The sequence below is a fragment of the Macaca nemestrina genome, chromosome 3, assembly GCF_043159975.1.
Source record: "Macaca nemestrina isolate mMacNem1 chromosome 3, mMacNem.hap1, whole genome shotgun sequence".
In the NCBI taxonomy this organism is placed as follows: Eukaryota; Metazoa; Chordata; class Mammalia; order Primates; family Cercopithecidae; genus Macaca; species Macaca nemestrina.
The window spans coordinates 94,833,406-94,857,947 of NC_092127.1; the positions used below are offsets into that span (position 1 = coordinate 94,833,406).

At 35.7% G+C, this 24,542-nt stretch overlaps 1 protein-coding gene across 3 annotated transcripts in view; it reads right to left on the minus strand.

The window, feature by feature from the left end:
- The window catches only part of LOC105479616 (SNF2 related chromatin remodeling ATPase with DExD box 1), an 84,025-nt gene that overhangs the window by 38,688 nt on the left and 20,795 nt on the right, over positions 1-24,542 (minus strand). For all 3 annotated transcript variants that reach the window (XR_011621165.1, XM_011737659.2, XM_011737660.3), the window contains exons 4-8: positions 18,081-18,249; positions 15,155-15,221; positions 11,181-11,281; positions 2,382-2,483; positions 1,323-1,404 (exon numbers count right to left, since the gene is read on the minus strand). Coding sequence is in view for 2 of the 3 variants with exons in the window: in XM_011737659.2 (XP_011735961.2) it covers positions 1,323-1,404; positions 2,382-2,483; positions 11,181-11,281; positions 15,155-15,221; positions 18,081-18,249 (521 nt within the window). In the remaining variant the exon portion in view is untranslated. The remainder of the gene's footprint in view (positions 1-1,322; positions 1,405-2,381; positions 2,484-11,180; positions 11,282-15,154; positions 15,222-18,080; positions 18,250-24,542) is intronic.

Consider the following 24,542-nt stretch of genomic DNA (forward strand, 5'->3'; position numbering starts at 1 on the left):
AAAAATTATTCAAATAGTCTGGGCATGGTGGCTCACGCCTGTAATCCCAGCACTTTGGGAGGCTGAGGCGGGCAGATCACAAGGTCAGGAGTTCGAGACCAGCCTGACCAACATGGTGAAACCCCGTCTCTACTAAAAATATAAAAATTAGCCAGGCATGGTGTTGCTTGCCTGTAATCCCAGCTACTCAGGAGGCTGAGGCCAGAGAATCACATGCATCCGGGAGGTGGAGGTTGCAGTGAGCCGAGATTGTGTCATTACATTCCAGCCTGGGTGACAGAGCGAGACTCCGTCTCCAAAAAAAAAAAAAAAAAAAATGCAAATATGGTATTACCAAAAAGTCCCACTACTTTATTACTATCAGTTTACAGAATTCTAAGATGCCTGTGAATGAAGGTACACCATTATTTTATGTACCAGTGAGAATACATGTACCAATCTATAATACAATATTTTATTCAGAAATTTTTACTTACTCAGCTATTAGACTTACAGATTATCATACCTTTTTTTGTGTGCATTTATAAAAAAATAAGCAAAATAAATTGGCTAAAGTATTCCTCAAATCTTTTCACATTCATAACATGGCTCTTTTGACTCATTTTTCAAACTTAGATTTGGTGGCTTTCTTTTTGCCACAGAAAATCATTTTCTGTGCCATCAAGAGCATTGGCAGTACAGCCTTTCTTTTAAAACAATTTATTAAAAAAAAAAAAAAAATCCGAAACACCTTAAGCTACCATGCTGGGCTTTTAAAACTGGCTTTGCAATTATGAAGAGCTAGTCTACTTGATTCTTCCTTAGGTATGTTACTAAACATGTATGATTCAACTCTTCCTTACCACCTCTCCTCTATCATTTGGTTCCTAGAATTAAGAGTGCTCCAAAATGCGTTCATGCCTATGATATCCTTAAGTTTTTGATGCTAGTGCTTTTGATATCTGTGCAAGTATAGGCTAAGACATCTATATTACAGTAATGACATGATACCACCAATCACAAGATCCATCCTGACAGTTGTTAAAAAGTTTCTTTTACACTAAATAAAACATGGCAGTTTAAAAGTAGTCTTAACTATCAAAAAAGACTGAACAAATAGAAAGATATTTATTGTTTTGTTTTACACTACGATAAAGAACAGGCAGGTCAAAACATTTAAAAACTGGTTGTTAAAGAATGTTTTTACATCATTACTTTCAACATCTTTTGCAATCCCACCCTCTGATTAACAGCTAATAGGTTTTCTTATATACCATTTTCTTATACACCAAAATATAGACTATAATGAGAAGTATGTATTTTCTATGACACAGAATAATTACCTTGGTCTTCTGCAAACACTTTTAGAGATTCTAAAGCTTCTGTGTACATCCATTCATGTTCCTTGAGTACTTCTCTTAGTTCCTAGAAATAAGTCATTTATCTTTTTGTTAAAAATCTCAAATTAGCAACTTGCAGAAAATGTCTACGCTCTTTTAAAAATAAGTTAATCACTTGAAAACAGAGAATTCATATCTGATTATTTTGCACTTGTTTCTACGTTCCTTTACAAATGCTTTCTGTGTAATTTCAACTCCACAAATACACAATAGTCTTCAAAGGAAAGAAAACTTGACATTTTTATTGCATTTCTAACTCTCACTATGAAGTACTGTGTACACTAGAGGATCAAGAAGTGTTTGCTCAATTACAATGAAATTTCAATATGCAGCTAGGCTTTTACAAACTGCCAACCTCAAAACATGTAGTTTCAACATAGGTAATGAACCAATATGGCAACAAGATTTTGCATTCAGCTCATCAGAATTTAGTAGATGTACTATCTGAGCATATATACTCAAATAAGTCAATGCAAGTGTTAATGTACTCTAAATGCTAAATAAATATGTGCTTCTATATATGATCATGGGATTAAACAGAGGGCCTTTTAGCAACAGCATGTGTGGCATGAGTCTTTAATGACTCTGAAAATATTCTTACTATAAGTAGAAGAAAGCTTATGAAATATTAAGACACTGAAATGGAATACTTTTTAAATTCTTATAAGAAATTTCAAGAATGAGAACATGAAAAAAACTAAGCAGTTACTTGATGGGGCAGGGTTACAGATGACTTTCTAGATGACTTACATGTTATGAGTTCACAATTTTTATTACGGTTATTTTTTAATCACTTAGGGATACGGTATAGATACTATAGTAAACAAGGTAAACAACACAAATAAACAGCATGAAAATACTTTATAACATTGATAAAAGAAGAACATTTAATTAGAAGAATGCAAAACTCACCCTAAGCTTTTATGTGGTTGAACTCTAACACTATTTTATAATAAAAACACTTGGTGTACACTGATTAAATTTTCATACACGACTACTCACCTGTTTATCAAAATTGGGAAATTCCTTTTGCAATTTCAATACAATATTTTCCTGCTTTTCCCAATTACTGCTAGATTCTGCAGACTCATTTGATTCCTCTCCCTAATGGGGAGAAAAAAAAGAAAAAAATTTAAGAGAAATCAGTAACAATGGTCTTAAGGCAATTATAATCGTATTTTGACTTGATCTGAAAATTATCACAATCAATCAGAAGAATCCAAAATGTTTGTTTCTGTGAACATTAACAAATTTATGTCTTTAAGGATAAAAAATACTGCTAACTTAAGATCACTGAAAGACTCTGCGACTCTGCATATCCAGTAACTCAAACTTTATTCTCAGTGCTTAAAATGAGATAAATCTGCTAAAAGCTAGAATGATCCTCAAATTAACTCAATATAATTCAAGTATACTGATGTCTTCTCCAAGACAATGGTAAATTTTAAAAGGATACAAAAATATCTCATCTATGTTCACTATTATATACCCACCTATAAATTTCAAATTCTGAGAAGAGTTTACTTTTAGTTCACTCTAGATTCACAGAATGGCTTAAATATTAACTACTCAGTCACAAAATAAAACTGAAACAATGATAAAAGGAATTTAAGTGGAACTAAATAATGTATAAACCAAACAGATTAATATGAGAATTGTGGCTATAGTCTCACTTTTCCTTCTTCTCTGTCACTTAACTTCACTTGAAGAAAACGGTTAAAGTCCACTTTAAGCAAAAAGAAAAGACTCCTTGTGTTCATGCATACGAAAAATTCTAGTCAATCAAAAAGCATTTGTCTACTCTGCTTAGAACTGTACCACATGCTATACACACAAGATGGAGAAAAATATAGTCTTCTTCTTCAACCTCCTTTATTATCCAACAACTGAATTGCTATTTTTCTCTTTCAATACCTTAGATAGACATAACTAAATTCTGATACCTCCTCTGCACAATGGAGTAAAATAAAATTTCATAAAACAGAGACCAGTAAAATGCTATGGATATTTGGACTAAAGAAGAAAACTGCATGTGTTTCATAATAGTAATTGGTCCACTTGGGCTCCAGTGCAGAGAATGTAGATAGGTTACAAGGATGAAGAATTAAACCAGAGCTAACATGGAATAAAGCCTAAGGTTAATCTTTTTTTCAGAAGCAACAGGATTTTGAGCAGAGGAATAATAAGACATATTGGTGAAACACATCTGGAAAAAACATTTCAAAATCCTCAGAAATTCATACTGCCACCTTTATAGCCCAGGCACACTGAAATTCCAAGAACAGTATTTTAAAGCTCACAGATGAATAACAACCAGCTGAGGAGGGAACAGACGCAAGTATCTAACTCTAGACCACTGCTTTTTCACTACACGTAAGTGTTTCCTAAACTTCAGTTGTTCATTTGTTAATATATCAAATGTGCATCAATGGACAAACAAACAAATTGTGGTAAACACATAAAATGGAATATTACTAAGTCATAAAAAAAGAATGAAGTACTGATACATACTACAACACAAATGAACATTGTAGTATATTTGAAAGCATTATGCTACATAAGAGGCTAATAAAAAAAGAACAAAATCATGTCCTTCACAGCAACATGGATGTAGCTGGAAACCATTATCCTAAGCCAGCTAATGTGAAATCAGAAAATCAAATACCACATTTCTCACTTATAAATGGGAGCTAAACATTGGGTACACATGTTCATAAAAATGAGAACAACAGACACTGGGGAACACAAGAACGCGGAGGGAGGATGTGGGGGAAGGGTTAAGGAAAACTACCTACTGAGTACTATGCTTACTATCTGGGTGACAGATTCATTCACACTTCAAACTTCAGCATCATGCAATATACCTCTGTAACAAACTTGCATATATACCCCAATTTCATACATAAAAGTATGAAAACATAAAACATAAAAACAAAACACATTTTTCTGAAATTAAAAAATAAGAGGCTAAACATAAAAGGTTACATATTATATAATTCCACCTATGTGAAATGTTCTGAATAGGTAAATCCAGAGACTGAAGACAGATTGGTGATTGCCAGGGGTTAGGGGGAGGAGGGAATGGGGAGAAACTGCTTAATGGGTATAGCATACTATTATGTGGTGATGACAGCGTTTGGAACTAGACAGGGATGATGGTATACAACATTGTAAATGTACTAAATAGCATTAAATAGTTCACTCTAAAATGGTTAATTTAATGCTACATGAATTTCACCTCGATAAAATTATTTGGAAAAGAGTAAACAGCTCTTGGGAATCAAATATATGATAGCACAATATTTAGTAGATGGTGTGCCTATCATGTGCTGTTTGCTCTTGGATCCCATACTTCTGCCAGCTCTAATTCCTGGTGACTGAATATACTCATGTGGTACAGGAGGTTACACAGACGCTTTACAAAAGCTAGTTGATAAAGTTTGGGCCCCTATCTGTCTCAGCGGGCCCAAGGGATATGATTCAACTCAGTGCTTATTTTTCCATCTTCAGAATCATAGTTGGAACAGACATATTTGGCACTGGCAGAAATCCCCTATTATATTAGTTCCCTGACCCATGAGGTATGGGCCACTATTACAGGAAACACCAAATCCAAGTCCCTAGAATTGTCCCTCTCAATCAAAACAACAATAATAAACAAGTACTACAGCCCGAAAGGAACTGCAGATATTGACATTACCATCTCATCCCAATGTAAGATGCCTCCTTGACCTATACAAAAAGTAGATGAGTCTTGGGAGAATTATTTAAGAGTATCATAAACAATCAAACTCCACCTGCAGCTGCTTTACAGGATGTGGTATTTTTGCTGGAGCAAATCAATATGGCTATGCAGTTATCAATCAAGCACTTGCTTTTTCCCCTTTCCCAATTAGATCAAATGGAAGCAATTTGTTTTTATCTTGGCAGGTTTAATGATACACCTTCAGTCTTCAGAGTTACAGTAACTTTCCTGGCTCTCTCAAATAATACAGTACTCACGGACTTTGATGGTTTTGCAGAGTCCAGAGAGTGTCACTTGATCCACTATACTGAAGACATCATGTTGACTGGACTTGATAAACAGGTAGTGGGTATTTTCAACGGTACTGGTCAGATACATACATGCCACGTATCAGGGTGAAGGAATGACCATCCTCACTCTGAGGCCCATCACTTTTATGGGAGTGTAGTCTGGAGCATGTTGCAAACTCCACTCTTAAGAAAAGAAAGGCTGCACCTATCTGCCTCTTTAGACTGTTTGGACATTGGGAGCTCCCTGCACACTGGAGGCAAGATATACTTCATTCGGGTGTGTACTGCTTGATTGATTTTATAAAATACCTCTTAAGATTGTCAGTTATGGCTGGGCATGGTGGCTCACGCCTGTAATCCCAGCACTTTGGGAGGCCGAGGCGGGTGGATCATGAAGTCAGGAGTTTGAGACCAGTCTGGCCAACACAGTGAAACACTGTTTCTACTAAAAATATAAAAAATTAGCCAGGCATGGTGGCAGGCCCCTGTAATCCCAGCTACTCAGGAGGCTGAGGTGGGAGAATTGCTTGAACCCAGGAGGCAGAGGTTGCAGTGAGCCAAGATTATGCCATTGCACTCCAGCCTGGGCAACAGTGGGAGATTCTATCTCAAAAAAAAAAAAAAAAAAAAAAAAGATTGTCAGTTATGAATGGGGCCTGGGTTAAGAGAGGGCTCTGTACCAGGTCCAGAGTGCAATACAAGGTACTCTGCCATTTGGGTTTCATGACACCAGCAGATGCAATGATTATCCAAGAATCTGTCGCAGGTAAGGATATCATACGAAGTCTCTGGCAAGCCCCAAGGGGAAAATCGTTGCAGAGAGTTTTAAAGAAAGATCATCATGTCCTCTTCTATTGACCACAGTCACTTTTGCTGTGACACATGCATTTCCAAAAATTACTACACTATGTAAAATTGTTAAAGTAAAAATTATAGCCGTTAGGAGAAAAACTGTTAGAGATACAATGTTAAAAACTTCATCAGTGACACATAAAAAGAGAAGGAAATCTAATAAAAATGATACCACAATTTTACACACACTAAATAGTTAACACATAAATACTACAATAAATGTGAGCTGAAGTTTGCTTGTAGACATTGGGAGGTTCACAGCTTATGAGTTATTGTGAAGTGGTAGAAGATGGGTTATCTGAAAATGAATGGAAATGTGTAACACCAGATACAGAAAGTTGTAGCTCACTGTCCTTGTGTTATGTCCGCTGTACTAATTTAAAATATAAAGAATAAATAAAATTTCTGTGGCGTTGCCGGCCTCCTCCTTTTACACTAAAGCTGCCTGTATGGTTCCAAATTCGTCCGGATGCCATACAAGACTATTCTAATATCTTCAGCAGTAAAGCCACTATCTTCAAGGCAGTCCGACTTTTTTCACAGCATTTAAAACAACTGATCACTTGTATTATGTCATGGCGTACAGACTTCTGACTTTCATCATCACTGTCATCATCATCTTCTGCATTCATACAGCCATCAGCGGCAAGTTGCTGAAAGTTTTCTGCGGTTAGATCATCAGGATAGGACCCCAGAAACTTTTCAACATCCTCATTTTTGACTGCTCCAAGTCCAAACTGCTTTCTCAGATCAATATAGCTCTTGTTTTAAACTTTTAAAATTTCTCTGAAGGATCAAATTCTTCAAAATAAAGAATCAAGTCAAAGGCAATTTTCTGCCACACATAACACAAACACTCTTGGTATATTACTCCAGGCTTCAACAATGACATTGCAATGTTAAACCTCTTCCAACATTCTATAACCACTTCTGCATCCCTGCCTTAGATAATATCAATTAATATCTTAAATGTTCACTTTAAAATAGTAAGCTATAAACACTGCTATCACACCTTTAAAAAGGGGCTATTATCTGAGAGGCAGTTTTTGGAGGCAAAAGGAAGAATGTGACATAGGTTGAAATCTGCTTTTGGAGAGAGAGAGCTTGATACACTAAGAATTTTTAAAGTGTGTTTTTTTTTTAAAGTTTTGGGGCATTCATCCTCTTTAACAGAGAACTAAGTAAAAATATAAATGCAAATGTGGGCAGTCATCCATACATTTTGCTATACCTGACACGAACCTCAAAGGATGACTTTAACAATTTCTTTTAAAAGGTTCACAGTTTGGTAAGTGATATTATTGGCTTCAGCTTCAGCTTCAAATCTCCATTTGGCACTGGTGCCGAATATCAGTTATGTCACCTTTAGGAGCCTTAAATCCCAGAGCATGTTTTCTGTCTTTCATATTTGGGTTATTCGAGGCATGCGTTCTTAACAGGTTATTTGTCTAATCAAAACCAAGAATTTAACACCATGCACAGCTGCCTTCTTCAATTTACTTCTGTATTATTGCTGAAAAACTCTTTTGCAGCTTTCATATCTACACTAATGGTTATGTCCGACAGCCAAAGGCTTAGGAAACTATAGCATTGTTTGAAATCATTAAAGCAACCACTACTAGCACTAAAAGGAACCACTTATGCAGGGTACAGCGACTTCTATTTTAGGTCTATGTATATAATTACAAAGATCTATACGGGAAAGGTTGTCCCTTAGTTTATCACCCTTTGGTCTTGAATCCAAATATTTGACTATCTTTCCTTTTCTTCTGTTTCTTTAGGCCTTGCTCTTACTGACTTTCCAGCACTTGAACCTGGTCCAGCTATACATACACTTTAATTTTTGTGGCATTATCTTTGATGGTCCATAATGTGGATTCCTTTATATCTCTTGCTTGGGATCTATCATATGTTCTTATTTCTTTCCAAATATTCTCTTGTTTCGAGCTTCTCCTTAATACTCAAAACATTCCCTCTGCATGCACTGTGTGGCATCTTTGAACCAGAATGCTGAGATAGGATTGGGATGTTGAATGACTGCTTTTTTCAAATAGAAAAGATCACAAATGTCAAAGAACAGCACATCACCACCTAACAGGATAATATACATGGTAAAAAGAGGCAGCCAGTGGATACTGGAAACGTGTGTGTTTTATGCTTTCCTATGTAGCTTGGTTCAGCTGGAAGCAATTTTCTATGATCACCTACTATTTCTCATGGGCAAAACTGCACATAAATACACGCAAATTTTGGATTATACTCAAATCGTTCTCTAATGTATTAACACTGGAATAAATTCACATTTTAAAAACAAAAATGACTGATCTATTCTTGTGAAATAGCTATTGACTTGATAATAAATCCTGATAAAAGCAGAACAGTTGACCACAGAACATCAAATGACCACGAGACTTGAGTTGTTATGTGATCTGGGTATCTGATTTACCTAGCCTAAACCTTAGCATTGGCAGCAGCAACCCATCAAGTAGAATAGTATACTTGAGACTGGACTTGAGTAGGTTCAAGAGACATAAATAAATTGCATGTGCAGGTGTCTCAGACTCTCACGGTACCTGCTTCTGCATCACTGCTGCCCCTTCTTCAACCAATACCTGAGGCATTATAAAAAATTCTTTATGACCCGATAGGTTGGGCACAGTGGCTCCCGCCTGTAATCCCAGTACTTTGGGAGGCCAAGGCATGTGGATCACTTGAGGTCAGGAGTTTGAGATCAGCCTGGCTAATATGGTGAAACCCTGTCTCTACTAAGAACACAAAAATTAACTACGCGTGGTGGACGCCTGTAATCCCAGCTACGTGGGAGGCTGAGGCAGGAGAATCACTTGAACCCAGGAGGCAGAGGTTTCAGTGAGCCAAGATCATGCCTGGGTGACAGGGTGGGACTATGTCTCAGGAAAAAAAAGAGAAAATTCTTTATGACCTGATAAAGAGGGGAGAAATCTTTAAACTTCATGTGTTTGTTATGAGACAGGTCTCAACGTGTCACCCAGGCTGGAGTGCAGTGGCATAATTATGGCTCACCGAAGCCTCAACCTTCTGGGCTCAAGTAATCCTTCCTCCTCAGCCTCGAGTAGCTGAGATTACAGCTGCCTGTAAGCATGCCCAGCTAATTAAAATTTTTTCTTCTTCTTTTTTTTTTTTTTTTTTTTTTTTGCAGAGACGGGAGTCCCACTATATTGCTCAGACTGGTCTTGAACTCTTGGGCTCAAACAATCCTTCTGCCTTGGCCTCCCAAGGTGCTGGGATTATAGGCATAAGCCACTGCAACCAGCCTGAACTGGCTTGACTTTACAAAAGATTTGCATAATTTTAGAACCAGCCAAATGAACAACTGCTATAATATAAACCCAACTCAGAGAGTAGCCCTGTGTACAACTTTGGGCAGTACATCTTGTTGCCCATTTTGTGTACCAAGAGACAGCCAGGGGTAGAGATCAGCAATATATCATGGACAGAGGCTAACGAGAAGAACAAGACTGAAAAACTGGTAACCAGGAAGTCTGGGGAAGAGGCACATTGTTGAACATCTCAGAATATAAGTTATTCTGAGAATACAGCCAGGCGTGGTGGATCATGCCTGTAATCTCAGTGCTTTGGGAGGCCCAGGTGGGTGGATCACTTGAAGTCAGGAGTTCAAGACCAGCCTGGCTGACATGGTGTAAACCCATCTCTACAAAAAAATTAAAAAAAAAAAAAAAAAAAAAATAGCTGGGCATGGTGCTGCATGCCTGTAATCCCAGCTACTCGGGAGGCTGAGGCACGAGAATTGCTTGAACCCAGGAGGTAGAGGTTGCAGTGAGCCAAGATCATACCACTGTACTCCAGCCTGGGCCAGAGTGAGACTCTGTCTCAAAAACAAAACAAAAAAAGAAGGTATCCTGAGAATAGAATACAAGGATAACGGTGTTCATGTGAATGTTCAGCCAAGGATGCACATGTGGCAGAGAAAATTTTTAAAGATCAGGTATACAAGATCACCCATTTTGTGAACACCAGTTAAGTCCACAGCCACTTGAATGCCTGCTCAATAGGCCCATTTACAAATGGCCATGGCAACTGGGTTTGAGTCTGTGCATGCAAGTCAACAAGGTAAGACTTTCTACACCAAGATTAATCTGGCTACTGCTACGGTCAGTGCTCAACCTGCAAGGAACAGAGGCCAACAATGAGTCCCCATTATAGCACCATTCCTTGGGAGATTCAGTCAACTGTCTGGTGGCAGGATGATTAGACCTTCATAATTCATCATGAAAGACACAGTAACAGATAACCTACTCTAAGTATGAATTTGCCTTCCCTATCTACCTGCTTCTGGAAACACCACTATTATGGGTTAATTGTGTCCCCTCCAAATTCATATGTTGAAGTCCTGCTGCCCAGTACCTCAGAATGTGACCTTATTGGAGACAGGGTCATTAGTGAGATATTCAAGTTAAAATGAGGTCATTAGAGCGGGACCTAATCTGACTGTTGTCCTTATAAAAAGGGGAAATTTGGAGATTAACACACACACAGTTCAGAGAACCCAATGTAATGAAGAGGGCAGGGATAAGCAATTAATACTGCATAAATTTAAAAGAAAGCAAAAACAGTTACCAATTATATAGAAGCATAAATTATCTGGCTTAGTTGTGAAAGAAAAGAATGATTCATTTAGACAAATTTTCAGGTCTGATAGCCACAGACACAAAATAGTCTGTGCTTAAACAGGCTTCATACTGGATAAATTAAAAAGCAAAAACAGTCACAAATTAAATGTAGACATAAATTCCCTTAGTTGTGAAAGAAAGGAATTCATTTAGGTGGATTTTCAGGTCTAATAATATCCACAAACTCAATATATTCTAAAGTTAAGCAGCCAATTTTGATACTGTAATTCAAATGTAAACTTACATGATCCAGTCTTGTCTTTTTTATAGATTGATCATCATTAAATTCATCTTCCTCATATGGCTCTGAAGAAGAAGATAATTTTCTTTTCCTGGGCCCACCACCTTTTAAAGCAGAGCAGCACACTCAAACTTTGCATAGAAACAGCAAAAAAATCAATTTAATGTAAAACAAAGGCAAAAATGTATTATAATGAATTACTAGACAGTTCTCTTGATGTCAGGCCCAGTGTATGTTGTTCCACATATGACCGAATTGAAAAAAAAAAAAAGTCAACATTCTTTGCAGTCTTTCAGAAGTAGAAATCACTGTAATACTATATGCATAAACCATCACATTATTTAATCTAAAAATACACATTTCTAAATTAGTGAATAATTCTACAGAGCAACATTAGGAGGGAGGGTTTCTTCCCAGTGGCTGAGTGTTGAGCAGTGAAATAAAACTGACCCCCACCAAGTGTAAGTTATCTGAATACCATCACAGAAACCAGTAATTTCTGTGTCTACTATGTACCTGGCTTTGTGCAAGGTCTTTTATAAACTATTGTTTCATTTACTTTTCACAAACAAACCTACAAAGTAGGTAACATTTTTATTTCACAAATGAGGATGGAGATACAGAGAGCTTAAGCAACAAATGCTTTTAATGTAAAAACAAGAGAATATAACATAGAGTACAGCAGTAACAGGAAATTTGCATATTGTCATGACTGGAAGACAACAAACTTGAGCTACATATGCTACTTATGTATGCTCGTATACATTTTGTATACTTTTACCTATTTCTTAAATACTTTTGCTTTCAGAGAACAAATTTGTCAGACATATTGCTGTGCTACTATGAAAGCACCTGCTAAAGACTACAAAGTTTTAAGATTTCAGCATTAATTATATCAGAGCCCTAACTATGAAGTTGAAATAAATACATACATGTCAGCTTAAAAATTTCATTAACATGGCTATTACAAAATAAAATGGAATGTTATTAACATTTTAAAGCACAGTATTCTTGTCAGTACAAATACTAACCACAATATTCTAAATGTAATATTTTAAGTCTGAAAAAAAAGCTTCAAATCAGATAATTTTGCCACATCACCTAGACATGCTGAATTCTTTCCTAAAAAGAACAGAACAGAAGCCAGGTGCAGAGCTCATGCTTGTAATCCCAGCACTTTGGGAGGCTGAGGTGGGCGGATCGCTGGGGCTCAGAAGTTCAAGATCAGCCTCGGCAATATGGTGAAACCCCACCTCTACTAAAACAACAAAAATTAGCTGGGCGTGGTGGTGCATGCCTGTAGTCCCAGCTACTTGGAAGGCTGAGGTGTGAGGATCACTTCAGCCTGGAAGGCAGAAGTTGTAGTGAGCTGAGACTGCACCACTGCACTCCAGTCTGGGTGACAGAGTGAGGTCCTGTCTCAAAATAAAAAATAAAAAAAGAACACAACAGAACAGCTAGAGAGACTCCTGACAACATCAATAAATTCGTACTCTTACTTTGTGAAGTAGAGTAAAAACTTTGGAAACACATTTTTTTGTTTCTGTAATTTCATATTCAAAAACAAAACTTCAAAAGAAACAGCACAAAAACATCCCTAGTGTTTAATATGCAGGCTGACAGCTGTCTATAAGACTGCAATTTGTGGTAAAAAAAAAAAAAAAAAAAATGTGAACTGTCACAATTTGCAGATCTCTTAAAGATCACTTACAGGTATTTGAAAAGGTCTTTTGTTGAAAACTGTTCTAAAATGGCAAGTATAGTTTCCTGTCTTAAAGACATAGTATATTGAAGATTAACCTTATCTTCAGGTTAGACAAAGCTGTCATTCTATATACTACCTCAAAGTACACTACACTAAAAATGAAGATGTCTGATGAGATTGTTCTGTCTGTTCCATGATGCAGCATGGAAGTTTAATTAAAAAACAAGAAAATCCTAAATTTTTGTTTCCTTGTAATTTGCCAGTTAACATTTTTTTTTAAATGAAATAATCTGAAGTACAATGGAAGAATAAGAAATAACTCAGCTGAAGCTAAATAAATTTAATGAGGATTGTAAACTCTATGAGGGCAGAGGTTGTATCTACTTTGATTCCACATGTAGCCTCAGTACCTAAGCCACAGCCTGTGCTACCTAGTAAAGAAGCATAATAAATATTTGTGAAACTAATGAACAAGTTGAATAAGATGAATTGCTCAAGAGAAAAAAGATTAGATGCTACTGTGGAATAAAGTAATTCCACAACCTGGTTTTAACGAAATGTTTATGGACTAATGAGATAATGAGAGAGCAAGAACGTATTGGGAAGCTGCAAAACTTCCCAAGCATTTTGCAGCTCAACAAATGTTCACTGAGCCTATAATTTTTCAGGTGGTTTTTTTTTTTTTTTTTTTTTTGAGACAAGGTCTTGCTCTGTCACCCAGGCTGGAGTGCAGTGGCATAATCCTAGCTCAGACGCTTTTAAAATAAGTGCTAGGGACGCAGTAATGTAACATTCGCCTGTAACTTTTCTTTAATCATCAGATGACCCTTAAACAAATAGCTGCTAACACTTGGTATGTACTCACTATGTACCAGGCACCCTAGTAAGAAGTATACATTGTTAGTTCTTCACAACAACCTCTGAGTTTGGCATTATATATTATTTTACTGCTAAGGAAACAAAGACAGAAGAGTCAGCAACACTGCTGATGGTCACACAGCTATTAATAATAAATAGAAGACAAAAAAGAATCTTGATACTTTGCGTAGGTAGCACCCACAAAATACTGTCTCCTTGCTCAAACTGGAGGAAATTAAAGATTTAAAATATTTCATATGGACAAAATAAAGTCTTATGTAGACGTCTACTCAAATACAATCCACTTAGTGGAAGAAAAATTAGGTAGATAATTATTGAAGAATGGATGGGTCCAGGGGAACACATACTGTTTTCTATTTTTGTACATATTTTAAACTTAAAAAAAATTAAAAGTAGAAAGAATCCACTTAGAAAAAATGAGCATTCACAAACACACTGTCGATAAAAGCATAAACTGGCATAACCTTTAACAAAAGGACATGGAAATACATATTAAAATTTAAAATGTGTATACACTTTGCTTTAGCATCCTAATTTGAAATTTAGCCTACATAAATAACATAAATCTTTGTTCTATTTATGTATAAGGACGTTTACTTTAGTACTACAATAATGAAAACGTTAAGTGCTAATTAATAGGGAAACAGTTAATAAACTAATCCTGTGGGTAGTCACAGAGGAATGTGAAGCTATCCATGACAAATTATTAAATGATTTTTTAAAAGATGCAAACCAATATATTTACATTTTGTAACCTAATGTATGTGTGTTACATGCCAGTGTATAGAAGCAGGAAAAAAGTTGAGAATGACATAAAAGGTGGTTATAATTTAAGGGTGGTTAATGAAGTGTGGGTTTGCTTTAACTATTTACTTTAAATACTTTTTTAGTAGGGTCAGGTGATTTTTACTTTTTTTTTTTTTGGTAGGTGCAAGTTAAAAAAAAAATTATTAAAAAATTGGACACGCTTCTATATTGCAAGCTCATTCAAATACATTTATTTTTGTATCCCAAGCCCTGAAACATGAAAAAATATTTACTAAATGAAGAAATGCTGATTACCAGCTATGACTTTCCCTAAGACATTATGTTCCTACTAAGATTTGTAAACCTATAATAAAACCACAATGCAACTAGAAATTATACTTTAAAAAGAAAGAAAATATATCCTGCCAAAACTTCACTGTTATGACATTTGGTAGAAAAGCAGTAAAATTATCAATGAGAAACTTCTTTCCTTTCTAGGGAAAAAATTTGAAACTATTAATACCTCACAGGTTCCTATAAGAATTCATAAAAGTGTTTGATAAACTGTGGAGCAATATTAATGAGAAGGTACTATTATTATGATGTAACAATAAATCGACAAGGCTTAAAATTAAGTCAGGCATACCTGCATCACCAAACATCAGCAAGGCAGCAGCAATTGCCCCATCCATAGTGCTTGTTGATTCAATCAACTAACAGAACGAGAAAAGATTAATGTTTTAAATCAGCACTTTAAGAATTGTTACTGAAATATTCAAAAACAAATATATTAAATATAAACATGTTAGGAAAGTATGTGTGTCACAGTTTAAGTTCATTAAGTCCTATGATAAATTTTCGGAAAATCTGTTTTATGTAAAAGGTCTGAACTTTAAGTGTATTTTACAACGTATCAGGTTGACTCATCCTTACTATAAAGGAAAAATTAAAATATAATCACATATATACAGTATATTCCAGGTTTTTTCTATTTTAATTACAAAGTTTTACACAAAATTTCCTACTTAACATGTAGGCACTCTGTGTGTGTGTGTGCATGCTCACATTTGTGTATGTGTGAGTGTCAGATGGAGACAGAAAGGGGAAAGAGGAGACTGACAGACATCTATTTATATTTTTAAAAATTTTTTAATTTCTAGGGGAAAAAGGACAATTCTACTCTTTAAAAAAAATCTAATACTGCTCAAGATAAATGGGATAAGGGCTCTTAAATTTTACTCTATTTCCAAATTGTTTGAATTTTTGAAGAACATACGCATATATTACTTGCACGACATCATTCTAATAGTGTTCAGTAATTTTAGATTTCAGAAAAAACTAAAATCCCCTATTTTTCTCCTGTTATAGTTTCCCATATTTCAAATGAGTTACTTGTTTTAAAAAGATCTTACTTTTAAACAAGGTACTTTTTGTATTAAATCAAGTAGCCTCAAATCAAAGTGCTCTTCCACATTAATTTTTCCTAATCTTGGATGCTCAGATATATCCTATTGGCCCCTCTTCATTTTCAAAATAGCCAAAGCATATTCTTAGCAAGCCTAGAACTATTTCACAACCTCTTGAATTCTTTTATATGGATTTAAAACCTTTTGTTGAGTAACTTATAAACATTACCTTTAAATCTCTAGAACTGAAGGGGATCACTTGAAATACAGATTACCTCAAGAGAGTGCTCTGCTTTGGAGTGTGCGATATGCTAAATTTCACAGTTTCAGATACTGATTAATGAAACATTCAGGGAAATTATGCATATCAATCTTATTTTTCCAATAAAATTACAAAATTAGAGAAAGATATTTTTACAAGAAAAAACAACTCTTTGAACTACATTAAAAATTGGCAATCAAGTGAAAGTATTTTTAAACTGAGATTTGGCCCTTTATGTTAAATATTTTAATACTCCCTGTTTATTCTATTGGAAGCTCTTTCTTTATTACTGCTTTAAAATATGTTAGCCCTTGGGTCTACATTTGTTTCCATTAAAAAAAAAAAAAAAAGAATCACATTAGCAGACAAGTAACACTGCTGTCAGAGAAAATGCAGACTCAAGATATCACTAAAGTTTCATTTAGCTAATAGTAAGACGGTTATCAAAATGGTTTGGAGGAAAAATCCAGTGGATTCATGTCAAAAGTAACATAGAATAAAAATAATGTAATCTACACTTAAGAGTTCAAACTGGCAGGCACAGGACCACCTATGGTTCATAGATATGTTTTGTTTGGCTTGAACTGCATGTTTATTTTTATCTTTTTTTAAATTAGTTAGCATTAAAAGGAACAAAGTACATGCTGCAACAGCGATGAATCTCTTCCACTAGGTGAAAGCAGCCAGTCACAAAATACCAGATATTTGGTCCCATTTATATGAAATACCAATAATAGGAAAAAAAAAAAATAGATTGGTGGTTGCCTGGAGCTGGGAGAGGGACGAAAACTGGAGAGTGACGAAACTGGAGAGTGACTGCTAATGGATACAAGGTTTCTTTTGGGTGTCATTGAAATGTACTAAGATTATGGTGACAGTTGCATTATTTCATAAATATAGTAAAAACCACTAAATTGTACATTTTAAATGGGTGATTTTAGGCATAGGAATATAGCTGTTAAAGTGGTGACCAACCCTCAACAAATATCCAGCCTTATGGCTTTATTTGAAAAATCTGAGCATCCAGTAAAAATGGGCTATCACTAATAGTTCACACGGCCATGTCCTACTGAAGCCAGACAGCAATTACCTCTTCCTAAAAGAGTATGTACTCTATAGTTACCACTTAAAAGTTACGTGCCTAGTCCATACAGATATGGTAACTCCTAAGTCTCATATTGTGGGGAGGAGAACTGGTAGTGGTAGTAGCGATGACAGATATAAAGATGAAAATACAAAGAACCTGCAATTAAATGATTCCCCTAAGATAATTCAACTAGTAAGTGACAGAGCTAGGAATAGACTGTTTATTAATCTTCAGAAATTTATTCTCTACCTAAAACTTAACTGGTCAAATTTTTTTTTACTCTTATAATTAGAGATACCTTAACATCACTTTACAGTTCAACCATACTCCTTTACTTTGTTTCTGTAGTTAAATCAGTATTTCTCAGCAAGAGTGCCACTGGCAGGACTATCCTTAGCTGCGCAGGACTGTCCTTTGTACTGTAGGGTGTTTAGCATTGCTGGCTTCAGGGCACTAAATGTCACTGCAAACGCTTGTCACAGTTTTATGGAGTGGCTCCTGACATTTCTGAGTATTTCCAATGGAAATGGGGAGGTTATGCATTTTAGAAACACTCAAACAAAAAAACTCACAACCTATGTTTGCAACTAAGGCTATAGTTACTGCATTATTTACAAATGAATAACCTCATCTATCAAAAAGTTAAGACTTTCAATAAATTTCTGGCATTTACTTCCTTTAAATTTAATAGTTAGTATCTTCGAACATAAGATATCTTTAGAAAAATGACTATCCACTACTAACTATGGCACTGGATGCAGGAGAGATTTTATCATCATTACAGTTACAATAACCAATTACTATAAAAGAATATAACCTTAAGTAAATCACTGTCACTTCTTTGTGGAAAAAGTTCCTTCAAAGTCTGAAGTTTAGCATCTTTAAGATCTTCCAATTCCGAAAGGTCTTCCAATTCTGAAATATCATCATTTCTATGTGCCATGGTGGGAAGGCCTTGGGACTCTTCATCTTCGGATGGCTCAGAACTAAAAATATTTTTAGAGGAGGAAAAAACATTTTTAATGTATCACTAATGTTATTTCATTATACTGTCTATGTTTATACACAGTACAACACATCTGCAGTTCTTTTCAATAGTAAATATAATCTATACTTGTCAGAAAGGAAACTTTTTTTTCCATTTCAGTGTAGTTATGTGAAAAACCTGTATTACCAACGTCAGTATACACTGAAAAAAATCTCAACCCTGAGCTGGGATGGAAAAGAACAAAAGGAACTTCTAGCATTTATTTTGTTAGGATTCGCACACATTTATTGCATGCCCACTTCCTCTTTACTCATCTTCTTTCACCAATACTCTCCATATCAGACGAAGTTATGCTGCTCCTAAGAAATTATGAAGATTGAACAGATACAAAGATAAAGTAATTTTCAGGCCTACCTAGGTGTGATCAGGATCTAACTGCTAAAATCAGAATGGTCCCATTCAATAAAGGAATCTCTGCCAGAAACAAAACATTTCCTGAGCAAACAGAGAACATTTATTTCATATGAGGATTTACTCTACAACAACTAACTTTATTCCTGTTCGATTTAACTTTATATGTTTATTCTTTATAAAAGATATTTTGAGTCAAATTTTACTCATTTATTTCCTAGACAAAAAAATCTCATTTTGAAATTTTGGTTTTCAAACATGGTAGGCATTCTAGAGATCAGAACTAGAATAGTAACAAATGAATATAAGTGCTAGAGACCAGAGAATGAAAGCAAGATGGGTGTATACTCAGGTATATTCTTAACATCAGCAAACTCAGACTTTGCTATGCTGCTAATTCTATTTCTGAATAGCTCTCTTAGACACATATCCGAATATGCAATATCTCTATATGTACTTACATTATTTCTGTTGTGTCCTTTACAGCACAATATGTGATGCTTAAGAACATCTAAAAGCAAATTCCCAAAGATCAGGAATATGTGTGGCTTTTTTTTTTTTTGAGACAAGGTTCCACTCTCTGTCACCCAGGCTGTTGTGCAGTGGTGCCATCTTGGCTCATGGCAACATTTGCCTCCCAGGCTCTAGCAATCCTCCCACCTCAGTCTCCTGAGTCGCTAGGACCACAGGTGCTTGCCACCACACCTGGCTAATTTTTTTGTGTTTTTTGTACAGACAGGGTTTCTCCATGTTTCCCAGGCTTGTCTCGAACTCCTAGGATCAAGTGATCCGCCCGCCTTGGCCTTCCAAAGTGCTGGACTAACAGGTGTGAGCCACTGCGCCTAGCCAGAGTATGTATTTCAAAAGCTTCTAGGTTGACTTCCTGAGATCAGCTCTGAGAAACTGCTCTAAAGTAACGAGGCAAATACACCTCTTCATCACTATGCCTGTCCTTCAAAATTTGAAGACAATCACATGTATTTCCTTTGCATTATTATACCTAGACTTCTCATTCCTGATGTACTCAACTTTGAATTTTCATTATGCCTCTCTATATTCCCTGCTCCCTATTTGACTTTGCCTCTTAGCTGACTGAGAAAATGAAAGCATTCAGGTTGAAATTCCTTTATAATTCCTGCCCTGGATAACCACTTTCAAAGATATTTACTCTTCTGGCTTACCAAAGATATTTACTCTTCTGGCTTACCCAGTGATCAGACTCACTGATCTAACAAATTCACGTGCCTCATGTTGTATTAAATATTGATGTTGACCATGAGTATCATCATGGCTTGGATTTATCTTCCAGACTACAGGAAATACAAGTGATAGAAAATAATGTCATGAAGAAAAAGAAAAACCAGTCGGGTGCGGTGGCTCACACCTGTAATCCCAGCACTTTGGGCGGCCGATGCGGGTGGATTACCTGAGGTCCGGAATTCAAGACTTGCCTGGCCGATATGGCGAAACTCCACCCACTAAAAATTAAAAAAATTAGCTGGGCGGGGTGGCGGTGCTTGTAATCCCAGCTACTAGAGAGGCTGAGACATGAGAATCGCTTGAACCCAGGAAGCAGAGGTTGCAGTGAGCCGAGATCATACCACTGCACTACAGCCTGGGCAACAGAGCAAAACTCTGTCTTTAAAAAAAAAAAAAAAAAAAAAAAGGAAAGAAAAAGAAAAACCTATTTTTTCTGAGGAAAGAGTTGATCTCTTTAGAGAAGTAGAAAAGGGGAGTGGCCCATTCTAGATTAATACAGTTGAAGCCTAATAGCCAAATGTAATTTAGGTCTTGGTTTTAAAAAAAATCAGCTATAAAATACATGAAATCTGAACATAAGGTGCAAATTAAATGATACTAAAGAATTGTTCACTGATAGATGGCAGATACATAACCAGTAATAAGGGAGAAATGCTGGGATGTCCGTAATTTAAAACACTTCAGCTAAAAATAGTAACAGATGACACAATAAACAAATATGGAAAACAACTGTTAAACCCAGGTGGAAGGTACACAGGTGTTCATTATATACTACTTCATGTTCTTATATGCTTGAACTTTAAAAGAAAAAAACCTGTAAAAACAACAGAGTTGACCACTTGCTCTTTTTTCCAGTCTAAGATAAAGAAGTACCTTCCTGTTAAAGACAAAGTCCCCTCTCACTACTAAGGCATTCTAGTCCTTTCTACATCTACAAGATTCTGCTTTAACTATCTACTATCTTGCTCCTGAATCTTCTCTCTCTTCATAAGCTCTTCCTTCCCAGCCGGCAACCTGCTCAAAACTGCATTAATTAATTCAAATTAATTCCATGTGCCAGGGTTTTCAGGCACTATGGACACAGCAGGAAAAAAAAAAAAAAAAAGAAAAAGCCATTTCTCCTCTATTTCAGATTTTATTAGACTGATTTTCTACCTCCTTTCTTTTTTTTTTTTTTTTTTGAGACGGAGTCTTGCTCTGTGCCCCAGGCTGGAGTGCAGTGGCACAATCTCGGCTTTCTTATGGAGTTGTCAAACTTACTGTTTTTATTTCTTTCGCACAACTACTTAGTGAAACTGTTCTCACTAAGGACAATAATGCCTTCTAAACTGCTGAATGGAATAAAAACTTTTCATAGCTTATCTAAGTTTTCCTTTGTTGTCCTGTACATTGTTGACAAATATATCCTTGAATATTTGGCCCCACCCTCACCTCATGGATTCTGCAACGTTACTTCTAATTTTCCTTTCACCTTTCAGTCTGTCCTTCTGAATCTCGTTAACAGACTTTTCTTCCTTTGTTCACCTTCAATTGCTGAAGCTGCCTACGATTCTGTCTTCAGTTCTTTCTTGTCTATGAATGCTTCCTAGGAGATTTTATCTACTGCCAGAGTTTCTAGCATCTACATCAGTGGGTTCTCAAAGTTTGGCGGGGGGTAGTTTTGCTACAAGAGGATATATGGCAATGTCTGGAGATATTTCTGATTGTCTCGACTAGGGAAATGTTACTGGCATCTGCTGGGGTGATGTAAGAGATACTTAACTAATCATCCTAAACGTACAGGACAGCGCCTCACAACAACGAATTATCTGGCTCCAAATGTCAATAAATGTTGAGGTTAAGAAACTGATAACCAAAATGCCCATACATGGGGAATGAATGAATAAAATAAGGAACGTTCACACAATGTAGAACTATGGAGCTGCAAAAAATAGTAAAAATTTCTAGAACTGATATGATTTCCAGGAGATACATACATAAATGCTAAGTAAATAAAGAACAAACGAATATACACACATGTAGTATGCTATCTTTTGTGTAAGAAACAAGAAAAAAATACACGAAAGTATGAGAATAAACTAAACAAACTGATTAGTTCTAAGGTTTGAAAGGAGAAGGGATAGGAAAGAGAGTGAGGGAGTGATACTTTTCTTGAGTATATTCTTTGTAAAGTTTTGATTTTTGGAATCTTATTCATATTTTAAAAATTTGAAAGTAAAATTTAAAAGAAAAGAACAAGGAAAAAACCCTAAAAGGAATACAAACTAATTAATGGTATTTCAAATGAATAACAAAACATTTAAATTAATTAATTAATAATCCAAGTGCACTGACTGTATACCCTCAATCTAAAGACAAAAATAAAACGTATAAACAAATCTTAAACTCTACTTAGTGGGCTTAATGGTCAAGTAGTATGGGTGTAGCTATTCTAAAACTATTTTATGCATACTTGATGACTGAGCAGATTAGTAAATACACTGACACTGGTAGAAGTCAGGGTTCTCACTGTCAGAAGACAACACAGAATGAGAGGCAAAGAAAAGCCCTGTAGTGACTTATTAGAATTATCAGTATCATTACAAACAAATAAATATAGATTAGAATTATCAGTATCATTATAAACAAATGATTAAAAAAAAACCACACACACACACACAGTTTCACATATTTCCTTCTCTCTCTCCCTAACTCCAACCCCCTACACCTCAGTATTTCCTAGGTCCTTCTGCAGAAAGGGCAATGACACTAATTCCTACCTCATCAGCAGCAAAGAAAGAACACAAAACAAGTTTCTCGATTTCCGAGTAAAATTTCCTACTAAAAAGAACCAGAACTACTTGGAGAAATAGCTAATTTTAATTTCAGGCTTGAGGTAGGAGAAGTACAAGTCTGGAATACCTTCTTCCAGAAAGGAAAATGATAGGAATCCCTCACACAAACACAACAGCCTGTTTGAAGGGGCCCTCATCTGTCAAAACTGAGAAATTTGAGCACCAAAATGAAGAATAACAGTAATAAATTATAAACCACTGAATAAGTACACATGTATAATTTCATTTTGATATTTATTGTACCACATAAATAAATGTGTAAATGGGGAGAAAAGGGAACATTTCTTTACAGACTACCAAATACAAGTATAAGTCAAGTATAAGTTCTAGAACACTGGTTAGTATACCACCATTTTGCAACCATCATTATCATAAATTAATCAGGCAAAAATCAATAGATACTAAAACTACTGAGTGAAAGCTGGCTAGGGAATAGGACTATTATCCAGTCTCAAAGTATCTCTCCACAGATAACTTACCTATTACAAAGGGAAAAATGGTAACTTGATAGACAAAACCTAGCAGGGGCCACGTTGAGTCATCAAAGTTCAGCAATAATGGGATAAATGGATATCATGTGCCTCCTGACACATGCCTCAGGGTGATATGACACACTGAGGACACAAGATCATTTAGGTAATAGTATGTACTATCCTTTCCACTTAACCTAAATTTAACCATGAATAAACATTAGTTAAACCCAATTTAGAAAAATCCTAAAAAAGCCTGGCCTATTATCTTCAAGGGTCAGTATCCTGAGAAACAAAAAAAGACTGAGAAATAGTTTCAGAGTAAATGAGTTTAAAGAGACATGAAAAACTAAATCCAATGTAAAAAAAAAAAAAAAATTACTACAAAGTACTACTGAAAATATGGTCCAGGGACTGACTGCTAGTTCTCCAACTGTAGTCTGTCCATGACAACATAAGGAACAAGCAACAGAACGTAAACAACTACGTTACTAAGCACATTGCTTACTTCAGTTGTCTTTTTTTTTTTCACTGCAAGATATTCTTGGTGAAGGAATCAGTACCCGATTTGCATTCTAAGACATATTCCTCATTTATAAATCAGTATTTTGAGTAGCAATGCTCAAAGGACATTATTGGTATAACTGGCAAAATCAAATATGAAATGTGTATAAGATAATAGTATTGTACTAGTGTCAATTGGTATTTCTGGGTTTGAAATATTACTGTTAATATGCAAATGAATGAATGACCTTGTTTTTAGGAGATAAATGAGAAAATACTACAGGCAAAGTGTTCAGTAATAATTGCTGTTTACGAAGAGAGTGATAATGCAATTGTGGAAAAATGCTAACAATGGGTAATTCTGAAAAGACTGTGGGAGCTGATAATGCATTACTTTTTTGCAACTTTTCTACAATTTTCTCAAAATGTGCCAAATTTCCTCAGGGTTAACCATACAGGATCTTTCCCACATTTTATCTTGGAGTAAATTTCAGAATGAGGCATGTTTATCATAGCTTCATGTGAAAAGTTCATTTTAAGATGAAGTCCTCAACTTATCAGAAGTAGACAGTCCTGATCTCTTGCTCTTTCTTACAACACTTTATCTTCACTTAACTTCTACAAGACCGTGTAGCCTTTTACCTCAATGGCTGCTCCTTCTTAGAACCTTCTACAAGTTTCTTCTCATGTCCCTGACCCTAAAAATCCAGAGTTCCCCTAGCCTCAGACTTCCCTTCTTCAGCTATACTGTACTAGTGTCCCTTACACTGATTTCATCTAATCATATGGCTTTAAATAGCAAACCAATACTC